The sequence below is a fragment of the Marmota flaviventris genome, chromosome 2 (genome assembly GCF_047511675.1).
Source record: "Marmota flaviventris isolate mMarFla1 chromosome 2, mMarFla1.hap1, whole genome shotgun sequence".
In the NCBI taxonomy this organism is placed as follows: domain Eukaryota; kingdom Metazoa; phylum Chordata; class Mammalia; order Rodentia; family Sciuridae; genus Marmota; species Marmota flaviventris.
In genome coordinates, this window is record NC_092499.1 from 178,410,789 (window position 1) to 178,422,826 (window position 12,038).

Sequence of the window (12,038 nt, forward strand, 5' to 3'; positions counted from 1 at the left end):
ATAAAAAAATGAAAGAGGTTGGAGATGTGACTCAATGGTTGAGTACCCCTGGGTTCAATCCCTAATACTGGAAAAAAAAAAAAAAAGATGGATATGATTATCAGTTTTGAAGAAGAAACTAAGGTTGCTGAGTTCAGTGGTGCATGCCTGTAATCCCAGCAGCTTTTCAAGCTGAGGCAGGAGGATTGCAAATTCAAAGCCAGTGTCAGCAACTTAACAAAGCCCTAAGCAACTTAACAAGACCCTGTCTCAAAAAATAAAAAAGGGCTGGGGATATGGCTTAGTGGTTAAATAACCCTGGGTTAAATCCCTAGTACAAAAAAAAAAAAAAAAAGAAAGAAAGAAACTGAGGCCAAGACCACAACCCCAAGTATTCTGGTTGCAGTGCTGCCTCTTATCCCATCAGGGGACTCCCTCAGCATGGTCTGCTTAGCATCCTCTGATTCCTGGCTTATCTTTGTGTCTTAATGACCCCATGTCTGCCTTTGTTCACACCATATCCCATGGGCCTGACAGTAGGAACTTAATTAGTATTTAATGAATTGACAAAAAACTTTAATAGACGTAAGAAATAACACTAAGTATATACAAAACACTGCATTTTATTCATAAAGCCTTTTCTCTGCATAGATTGGTCTTTTGTTTTTTTATACCAGGAATTGAAACCAGGAGCACTAAACCACTGAGCCAGCCCTTTGTATTTTATTTTTTATTTTGAGACAAGATCTCACTAAGTTACTTAGGGTCTTGCTAAGTTGCTGAGGCTGGCTTTGAACTTGTGATCCTCTTGCTTCAGCCTCCTGAGTCCCACAGGTTTTATTTTCCATTTTTCATACAGGAATTTGAGTTTCCATTTCCAGTCCTTTTCCACCCCTCTTACAAGTGATGGGGAATCACACCCAGGGCTTTGTGAATGTTAGGCAAGCATCCTACCATGGTGCTATAGCCAAGCCCTGGAGCGATTGAAATTAAAAGCCGGGAGTATCTGAGACCAGAGCTTAGCTTATCCACTTAACTAATTGTGTGACCTGGGCAAGGTACCTTTTTGTACCTCAGTTTCCTCATTTTTTTTTTTTTTTTTTAAGTACCAGGGATTCAACTCAGGGTGCTTAACCACTGAGCCACATCCCCAGCCCTTTTTATTATTATTTTTTTTAATTTTGAGACAGGGTCTCACTAAGATGCTTAGGGCCTCACTAAGTTGCTGAGGTTGTTTTTGAACTTACAATCCTCCTTCCTCAGCCTTCCGAGTTGCTGGGATTACAGGCATGCATCACAGCCCAACCAGTTTCCTCTTCTTTAAAATAGCTTGGTAATAACTGTCCCTATATCCCGTGTAAGAACTGAATGGGTTAATGGTGGTACCATGCCTGGGATGTTGTCATCTGCCTCCTTCTTAGAGTCACCTGAGCTCCTCAATGCGAAGAACCTAGGACACAAGAAGTTCTCAGTTCTGGGACCTGTCAGCGTTCTCATTTTTTTTTTTTTTTTTTCTCACTCTTACCTTTAGATGTTGCCCATCCACCTCCCTCTAACTTGCTTGCTCTCTCCTTATGGTCTTGGCCAGTTGTGAGTCTCCACTTCCTTTATTTCTGTGGGTTACTCAACCTGCCCCAATTGGGCTTTCCTTCTCTGCTGTGACTGTTCTCACTGAGGTCACCAGGGACCTCAGAATTGCCAAATCCAGGGTTTATTTCTCAGTCTTCATCTCACCTGACTTCCTGTGAGTCTCTCTCCTTCCTGAACTTTCTTATTCCCTTGGCTTCCAGGACACCACTGATTCCTGCCACAGCCCTGACCTGTCAGCATTTCCCTCTTTGTGTTGTGCTGGGAGCACCTCTCTCTCCATCCACTGTTTAGTTGTTGGTGTGTGTCCTCTTTCTATTTTCGAGCTCTGTGGGCTCAGATGAGTCACCTAGGTTCTGTATGCCCAGGTTTCTTTATAAATATACTGGAGGTGGTAGAATTGATGAATAAATCCTTGTAAAGTGATGAGTATAATACCTGGCACTAAATCAACACTAAATAAGTAGTAGTTACTATTATTATCATTATTTGCTTTGCTATAAATTTCTGTTGACTCTTATGGCTTTCACTGTTTTCCAGGTACCTATCCAATTTATGTATGGCTAACACTCTTTGATCACAAGCCTGAATTTCTGACTCCTAGACCCTTGAGTCTACTTGGATGTCCTTCAGATATCTCAGATCACAGCCCGAACTGAACTTGGCATCTTTCCCCACAAACCTGTCACTGTCTGTAATCCCAGCCTTATTTTATGCCACGCCATTCACCTGGATGCCAAGCTAGGAACCTAAAGGTTCCCCTTTGTGCCTCTCCTTACGTACATACATACAACCCCTGTTTCACCTTCCTTTGCATCTTGACCTGTCTGAGCTGCTCCATCTCTCACTTAAATGTGTGGAAGCTGCCCAGTGAGTGCATGCTGAATGATACTTGAACAAAGAAAAAGACCATTGCAGTAACCTCCTAATTCCTCTCTCCTCTACCACCAGAATGATCTTTCAATATTTTTTGTGCTAAAAAAATCCTTCAGCTTGGGTCTGGGGTTGTGACTCAGAGGTAGAGCGCTCACCTAGCATGCATGAGGCACTGGGTTCGATCCTCAGCACCACATAAAAATAAAATAAAGGTATTGTGTCTGCCTATAACTAAAAAATGAATATTAAAAAAATCCTTTAGCTATACTATTATTGCTAATAGCTAAGGTGTCTAAAATCTATTCATTGGAACCCCAATTTCCAGTCTTAGAAGGGTGCCATAGTTGAATCAGTTTGGGAAATATTCTTAATTCCTTATCCCCCAAAATTTTCAGATTCACAATGCACATTAGCGTGTTTAAGGCCCTAAAAAGACCTGCTGCAATAAAGAAGCAACTTAAAATAGCATTTCCTTGGCTTCGTTAGCTCTGGAGCTCCTTTATGCAGAACCTTTTATCCATCTGAACTAGTGCAACATGTTTAGGAAACCCTGACCAATAGGATGAAGTTCAAGTTTTATTCCATGGTGTTTAATTTTTTTTTAATCTAAAAAGAATACAAAGATGAATACAACCATCACTCATATATCACTGCTAAAAGTGATCATTAATACTGTCTCCTTTTTGCTTCACTTTTTCTTTTTGTTAATAAAAGAAATGAAGCATTGCAGATAAAGTTGGTGTAGGACAACTTTTCTTGGCCTCTGTTCGAATCCCAGTCCCTCTCCCCACCCCCAGAGGCAGCCACTCCATAGATTCAGTGTATTGGGTGTAATTTCTGTGCTCTTCCCTATTCTTCCACTGTATCATTGAGCATCCTTGTACTCAACTCCAGTGAAAAGTGAAAGAACTTCTCCAGGGCAAATACCTAACAGTAGAAGGAACATTTTAATTGTATTGAATTAAAATGCTGACAGCTTGCATCCCAAAGTGGTTTGTCCAAAATATACAGGTCAGCTGCCAGCCATGTGTGAGAGTGCCTAACTCCCACATCCTTTGTAACAATTAGTGTTAGCATTTAAATGTTTTGCTGGCCTCCTGGGCGAGAAGTGATGTCTCTTCATAACTGTAATTTGCATTTTCCTAATTATTGGTGAGGTTGCACATCAGTTGAGAGTATTGGCTATTTGGGTTTCCTTTGCTGTGAGTTATTCACCTCTATCCTTTGCCCATTATTTGTCATATAGATCAGCTGTCATTTTTTAGCACGAGGGATACTACTATTCACTTTTGAATTTGCAGATTTAATCCCCCATTTTGTCTCTGTCCTGACTTTAGTGTTCTTTTTCTCAGTGCTAAGGATCAAACCCCGGGCTTCACACATGCTCAGCAAGTACTCTACTATTGAGCTATGTCTTGAGCCTATTTTGGTGTCTTTTAACAAAAGTTTTTCATTGTCACGTAATCTGCAGTGTCTGGAATTAGGAGTGTATGGTTTTAGTTAATGTCTCTAAACTGGAACACTGAGGTAGGACCTTTGCCCCTCCTTTTCCCGTAGCTCCATGTGTCCTACCAGAAGTACTTCAAGCTGGAGCCCCTCCAGGCTTACCATCGGGTCATCAGCCTGGAGGACTTCATGGAGAAGCTGGCTCCCACCCACTGGCCCCCCGAGAAGCGGGTGGCATACTGCTTTGAGGTGGCAGCACAGCGAAGCCCTGATAAGAAGACATGCCCCATGAAGGTGGGTCCTGTGAGCCTGGGGGCCCTTTCTTTTCTTTATCTTTTTTTTCAAGTTATAGATGGACACAATATCTTTATTTATTTATTTGTTTATTTATTTTATGTGGTGCTGAGAATTGAACCCAGTGACTCACACATGCTAGGCAAGTGCTCCACCACTGAGCCCCAGCCCCAGCCCCTTGGGGGCCCTTTCTGCCTGTTCTATGTCCACTGGACTCCTGAGATTGTGTAGTAGCACGTTATGTAGGGGAGGGTCCCAGAAGGGCTTAGAATAGAAGATGGAGATTTAGGTTTATTTTTGGCATTTATCAGCAGTGTCACCTTGTCCAGAATTTGCTTCTTTGAGCCTTAATTTCTTCCTACAAAATAGCGATGCTAGGTCTGGGGTTGTAGCTCACTGGTAGGTAGAACACTTGCTTAGCACATATGAGGCACTGGGTTCAATTCTCAGCACTGCATATAAATAAATAAAATAAAGGTCCATTGACAACAACAACAACAAAAAAAACAGCCAAATGAGGAAACTTTAAAAAAAAAAAAATGGAAATGCTAGTCTCTGTTCCTTCTTTCTCAGAAAATGTCAAGACAACCAAGTATAAGAATGCTTGTGAAGTATAAGGTGCCACATCAATAATAATAACTAATCCTCATTATGTCAGATGCCGTACTAAGAGCTTTGTGCATATTAATTCATTTAATCTCAAACTGCTCCATGAAGAAAGTACTAATGATATCCCCATTACATAGACAGGATGTTGAATATGGCAAAGAGGTTCAAAATTTTGCTCAAAGTCACACAGCAGATGTGGTAGTGCTGGGATTCAGCCCCAGATAGTTTGGCTTCTTTGTCCATCCTCTTAACTTGAAGACTTTTCTGCCTCTCAGAAGGTAGATGAGAAGTGCCATATTTTATTAGTAGAAATTTGCAAATTTCTGGCACTTTGGGAATAAAATAATCCCCAAATCTATCATTCAGTATGGATGCTGCAGTTTGGGGAGAGTGGTTAGCAGAACCATGAAATTTGAGAAAGGAGATCTAGCTTGCAGCTCCCAGCAATGCCCTCACATGCTGTGTGATATTGGGCATGTGTCTTACTTTCTCTGAGCCTTGGATTCCATGTTGGAAAACAAGGGTGGTCTATTAGCCAGTCTTGAAAGTCTACTGAAGCTCTAGTCCATGGATCCAATCCCAAGGTCTGTTCCTCCCTGGGCCCACCAGTTCTTCAGGGGTGGTGGAACTTGACTTGTGAATGGGAAAGACTATCAAACACTAGAGAATATTTCCTACTGGAAACTGGAATGGAAACCAAGCAACTCTTTTCAGCCCTCAGCCCAGGGAGCCATCCTAAGAGGGTATTTCATCCTGAGTCAGAGCACCCAGGGTTCCCCTACAGTTCCTTAGCCCCAACCCTGGATGGTCTTTCCTTCGTCTCCCAAGTGAGTCTTCCATCACTCTTTTCTTACAGGAAGGAAACCCCTTTGGCCCATTCTGGGATCAGTTTCATGTGAGTTTCAATAAGTCGGAACTTTTTACAGGCATTTCCTTCAGCGCTTCCTACAAAGAACAATGGATTCAGAGGTACTTTGAGGGGACAGCAGTGGTGGGGTCAGGGAGGGACATGGGGCTCATGGGCATCCAGCACTCCTAACCCTCTCCCCTCTACCCCACCCTGATGTGTGAGATGAAAGGTGTAGGCACTCTGTCTGTTGAACTTGTGATTCTGTGTGATCTGTTCCCATCTCAAAGCCTGACACGGTGGGACATTGACCTGCCACAAGTTGAGCAAGAGTTTATTGGCTGATAAGGGATGTCATAAAAAGAACATTGTGCAGTCACATGCATCTCGATTTCCTCCTCCAGGCGTGAGAATCACTCCCCTGTGCCTTCCTCTTCACAAGGTGAAAATTGGAAACAGCTCTTAGAGAACAGCTTCAGGTGCAGACTGAGAAGTGATGTCATCCAGATAATTACTGGATGTGCTTTATTAATTGTATGCCAGTAGGCCCTATTAAGAAAAAATAGGTTAGCAGGGCACAGGCAGAGGCTGTGAAATATTTATAGAGCGTTTGTCATGTGTGAGTCAGTACTTAGAGGCCACAGGTAATGTGTAAAAATAAAGGGGCAGCAGTGGTGGGGTCAGGGAGGGACATGGGGCTCATGGGCATCCAGCACTCCCAACCCTCTCCCCTCTACCCCCACCCTGGGGAGCTGTAATCTAGTCCTGGTGATGATAACTCACATAGGGTACGGACTGTGGCATGGCAGGAAAGAGCCTGGTCTTAGCAGTCAGGCTGGTTAGGAGACGAGAGGAACATATGAATTCAGGCATAGTCATAGCACTTGGCATTCAGTAGGCCAGAGGTAGACAGATGTAGAAAACAAGTACAGGCTCAGGAGTAAGACAATCCAAAGCTCTGACACAGCTCAGCCTCCTTCTCAGGAATCTCTGGAAAAGCCACTCCAGCTCTCTGGCTCCAATTTCTTCCTTGGGTTAGTGGAAAGAGTAGTAACAGTATCTTCTCCTACCACAGAAAATGCGTAGCAAAAATGCATAGCATATAATAAGTGGCCAGCCAAAGTTAGCTCTCACGTGCCTTTTTTATATGAGATTTTATAAGATGGCTATTATCAGTCCCCCCCACTTTTTAAAATTTTTAGTGTTAGGGATCGAACACAGGACCTCACGTATGCTAGGCAAACATACTGCTACTGAGCTACAGATCCCCAGCCCTCAATTTCCATTTTACAGGTCCGAACTGGCTTGATGAAGTTAAATAATGTGCTCAAGGTCATAGACCTGTTGCGTAGGCTTCTAGGATCTGTATGTAAAAATTTTCCTCCATTGTGGGGATTGAACTTGGGGAACTCTGCCATTGAACTACATCCCCAGCCCTTTTTATTTTGAGGAATTTGAGGGTGCTGCTTGAGATTGAATCCAGGAGTATTTAACCACTGAGCAACATTACTTTTTTATTTTGAGAAGAGGTCTCACAAATTTGCTTAGATCCTTTCTACATTGCTGAGGCTGACCTTGAACTTGCAATCCTCTTGCCTCAGCCTCCTGAGTTGCTGGGATTACAAGCAAGTGCCACCACACCCAGCTTGAAGCAGAGTCTTGCTAAATTGCCTAGGCTGGCCTTGAATTTGGGATGATCCTCCTGGCTTAGCCTCTTGAGTTTCTGGGATTATAGGCATGTGTCACTGAGCCTGGCTGTGTATATAAGTCTTAAAGAAATAATAAGAGCTAATATTTATTTCATGCTTAAAATGTGCCAGGTACTGTTCTTAAGTCTTCAAATGTATTGACTTGGGTTTAATCTTTCCATGAGTCTACAGGATATATTGTCATCTGTGCTTTACACATAAAGAAATGGAAGCAGAGAGGAGTGAAGTTACTTGCCTGAGGTCACAAAGGTTGAAGTAGCAGACTCCCTGGTAACTTGCTTTCTGTCTTTACAGATTCACCTATTTGCCAGGTGTGGGGTGCATGCCTGTAATCCCAGCAGTTCAGGAGGCTGACAGGAGGATTGCAAATTCAAAGCCAGCTCAGCAACAGTGAGGCACTAAGCAACTCAGTGAGACTTTGTCTTTAAATAAAATACAAAATTGGGCTGGGGATGTAGCTCAGTGAGTGAGTGCCCTTAGGTTCAATCCCTGGTACCAACCAAACAAATAAAAAAATCACCTATTCTGTGAACCTGTTATAGGTAGAATCATTCAGTATTTGTCTTTTTGTGTCTGGTTTATTTCATGTAGAAAAACGTCTCCAAGGTTCATCAGTATTGTGGCACATGTCAGAACCTCAGTCTTTTTAAGACTGAGTAGTATTGCTTGTATGTATATAACACATTTTGCATGTCCATTCTTCTCTCTCTCTTTTTTTTTTTTTTAAACCAGGGATCGAACTCAGTGGTGCTTCACTAGGCCACATCTTAGTGTCTTTTTTTTTTTACTTTGAGATAGGGTCTCAGTAAGTTACCTAGTACCTTGCTAAGTTACTGAGACCTACTATTTTTTTCTTTAATATTTTATTTTAGTTGGACACAGTACCTTAATTTTATTTTAATGAGTGCTGAGGATCGAACCCAGCACCCCGCACGTGCTAGGCGAGTGCTCTACTGCTGAGCCACAACTGAGGCTTCCTTTGAACTTGCAATCCTCCTGCCTCAGGCTCCTGAGCCTCTGGGATTACAGGCGTGCACCATGGTGCCTGGCACCATTCATCTCTTGATGGACTCTTGTGTTCGCTGGGTGGTGTTTGCATGTGGTTCTCTTATGGCTGCAGTCAGCTGCCATGACTCAAGTCATCTGAAGACTTGATTCAGTTACGTGGCCACATCTCACTCATGACTGGTGATGATGCTGGGTATTACCAGGGAGATCAGCTGGGACCATCCACAGCCTGTGTATACATGATCTCTCCTGTGGCCTGAGGTTTTACAGCATGAGAACTAGTTTCTGAGAGGGAGCATTCAGGCAGTGTCCCAAGAGACAGAAAGTAGAAACTGCTGGCTCCCTAATGCCTGGCCTGGCAACCTGCACAGTGTCACTGCTGTCAAATTGTGAGGAACATAGAACTCACCTATGGGAGGAGATTCAAAGTTTTGATGGCCATTTTTTTCTTGAATGTTATTTTGCTCATTTGTTTTATTTGTTTTGAGATGGTGTCTTAGTGTCTTGTGTCTCACTATATTGTCCAGGCTGGTTTTGGACTCTTGGGCTCAAGTGATCCTCCCACTTCAGCCTCCTGAGTACCTGGGACTATAGCTGCACACCACCATGCCTGGTTTTGATGGCTATCTTTATTCTGCCACACAAGAGCCAGGCACGGTGGTACATGCTTGTAATCCCAGCAACTCAGGAGACTGAGACAGGCGAATCTCAAGTTCAAGGCCAGCTGAAGCATTTTAGTAAAACCCTCAGCAACTTAGTGAGATCCTGTCTCAAAATAAAAAATAAAATGGGCTGGGGATGTAGCTCAGCAGTAAGGTACTCCTGGGATCAATCCCCTGTATAATTGATAAAGAAATAAATAGACAGATAGATGGATGAACTGCCACATAAGAAAGCAGGGGCCAGACTGTACAGTGCTTTATAGGCCTTTGTGAGGCAAATTGTTAGGAGCCTGTGGATGATCAGTTTTACAAGTGGGTGAGAGAGTATTTTATTTTAACTATTTTGTAAGCAGACGCTTGCTGTAAAAAAAAAAAAAAAAAAAAAAAAAAAAATTGTCCTTGGGGATGGAAGGTAGAGTGTAGAGTAGAACCCAAGGGTGCAGCTATACCTGGACTCATTGTATGACTGGGCAGCTGTTGCCCTTTTCTGGCCTCAGTGCTCCATCTATAAAAGGAAGGGGTGAGCAAGATCAGTCCCCACCAAGTAGATCAGTGGTTTCCAAACAATCCTCAGAGTTCCTGAGAACTGCCTGCAGAGCCATTGTGGGGACCAGAAGGGTCCCCCAGAGACCAATTTGGAAGGGCTCAGTTCCTCCTGTCCACTACCTTCAACCAGTACTTAACTCTCTTGTATATCAGGCCTCCAAATAAAGTAAAAGTACTTTGTGGGCCACAGATTTAAGGCATATTGAACTTAAGTTAGGGTACATGTAACCGAAAACCCAAAAATAACTGCAGACTAACATAGAGTTTACTGTTCTTAAGTAAATGAGGTATTGGAATGTGCAGTCCAGGGCAGGGTGGCACTTCCATAGTGGCATCAGGAATAAGGCTCCTGTCTTTCTACTCGTTTGTCCTACTAGCTTTTTTTTTTTTTTTTTAAATATTTATTTTTCAGTTTTTGGTGGACACGCATCTTTATTTTATTTTTTATGTGGTGCTGAGGATTGAACCCAGCGCCCTGCGCATGCCAGGCTAGCACGCTACCGTTTGAGCCAAATCCCCAGCCCTGTCCTATTAGCTTTTATCCGCAGTATGACCTCCTGGGCCAAGATGAGAGATGAAGCTCTGGCCATCACACATCATATTCCAGGCAACTTGGAGGTCAAAAGGGGCAGAAGAAAGGCAAAGCCCTGCCCTCCTCCCAACCCCACCAAAGAGGGACTGTGTTACCTGTGCTGGCTTTGAACTCTTAAGATCAAGCAATCCTCTTGCCTCAGCCTCTTGAGTAGCTGGGACTACATGCCTGCACCATTGCATCCAGATAGCCTCGCCTTTTTAAGGAGCCTTCCTAAAAATTCATTGTAACTCTTTTGTTTACATCTCACTGACTAGTACAAAGACCCATAAGCCATCCCTCGCTGCAAGAAATTTAGAGAAATGTCTTTATTTTGAGCTTCCAAGTATCTAGCTGAAAGTTGGATTATAGGAAAAGAAGACAGATAATTCTCTCCCACCAAGTGATTTCTGAGGTTCTTTTCAGCTCTGCTGGTTCTGAGTCTATGAATACCAGAGCAGAGCTTTAATTCAGCAGGTATTTATTGTACATTTCCTGTTGGGAGGCTATGGGCCACCATGTTGAACCGTTCTTATAAAGATACATAATATGTCATTCTCCCAGCCTGCACCCTCCCCAAGAGGACATAAACAGGTGAAATCAGACTGAGACCTGAAGGATGAGAGGGAGCCAGCTTTGCAAAGAGCTGGAAAGAAGGTAGTCCTTTCTGGCAGGGACATCAAAAGCAAGGCCCTGATATTCTTTTTTTTTTTAAGAGAGAGAGAAAGAGAACCCCAATATTTTTTTTTTTTTAAGCCAGGCGAGTGTGCCACTGCTTGAGCCACATCCCCAGCCCTTGGCCCTGACATTCTAATGTCCCTGTGTCCTCTGCACTCAGCATGATGTCCAGCCACAAAGGTATGCTGAATGGATGCTGTGCAGAGAGGAACCCCGACCTGTTGGAGAATCTTAGCAACATGGGTGAAGTAGTGAAGTGAGCCCTAGAGCCAGCTGCCTTCTGCTGGATAGTGACCAGGCTAAGGGCTGACCTAGGGCCAATAATCAGGGGGCATGGCATGTGGAATGGTCAAATTTTCTTTCTAGTCAAGACCTTACTTCCTGCTTGCTTTCCTGACAACATCCTCTGACCTCAGAGCAAATAATCAAATCAATCTTAGCTTCTTGCTCCATGTTGGGTCAGAGCTGATATTGTCCCACTTGGGCAACTCTGTGCTGGTCCAGGTAGAGGGGTCAGACATTCAAGGGTTAGTTGCAGGATTTTCCCAAGAGATCGGGGACAGCTCAAATTGTGATTTTATCCTAATGATCCAGGCCCCTGGAAGATTAGAAAATGCTTGCTTTTCTTTCAAAGTTCTTTGAGGTGGGGGCTGGGGTTGTGGCTCAGTGGTAGAGCGCTCACCTAACATGTGCGAGGCCCTGGGTTCGATCCTCAGCACCATATAAAAATAAATAAATAAAATAAAGATATTGTGTCCAACTACAACTAAAAAATAAATATTTTTAAAAAATTCTTTATGGTGACATCTGAAAGGAGTTTAGCTAAAATCCTGACCCTCAGATATTAATCTGAGGACCTAATATGGGCCAGGACTTTAGCTAGTATATTAATATTAATATATTCCTCCTTCAACTCCTGACAGCCTGACTTGGTCTTTCTAATAAGATCACTGACTCTCTCATTCATTCATTCATTCATTCAGAAAGTATTTATGGCAACTACTGTGTGTTGAGGCCTGTGCTAGGGCCTGAGAATCAGAAGAATAAGTCACAAACTCAAATGTTGAGATGCTCATTGGACTGGGTGGGGAGAAGGGAGTGAAGTCTTAGGAGTTAAGAACATAGGTTTTGAAGGAGGTTGTTTAGACTCAAATCCCAGCTCCACCAATTCTTAGCTATTTGACTTTTGCACGTTATATAACCTCTTTGTGCCTCAGTTTCCTCAT

The 12,038-nt window shown here is 43.1% G+C and overlaps 1 protein-coding gene across 5 annotated transcripts in view; it reads left to right on the forward strand.

Annotated features, from left to right (window-relative positions):
• The window catches only part of Pofut1 (protein O-fucosyltransferase 1), a 34,117-nt gene that overhangs the window by 2,405 nt on the left and 19,674 nt on the right, over positions 1-12,038 (forward strand). For all 5 annotated transcript variants that reach the window (XM_071608833.1, XM_071608836.1, XM_071608834.1 and 2 more), the window contains exons 3-4: positions 4,000-4,182; positions 5,648-5,760. In XM_071608833.1, coding sequence (XP_071464934.1) covers positions 4,000-4,182; positions 5,648-5,760 — 296 coding nt within the window. The remainder of the gene's footprint in view (positions 1-3,999; positions 4,183-5,647; positions 5,761-12,038) is intronic.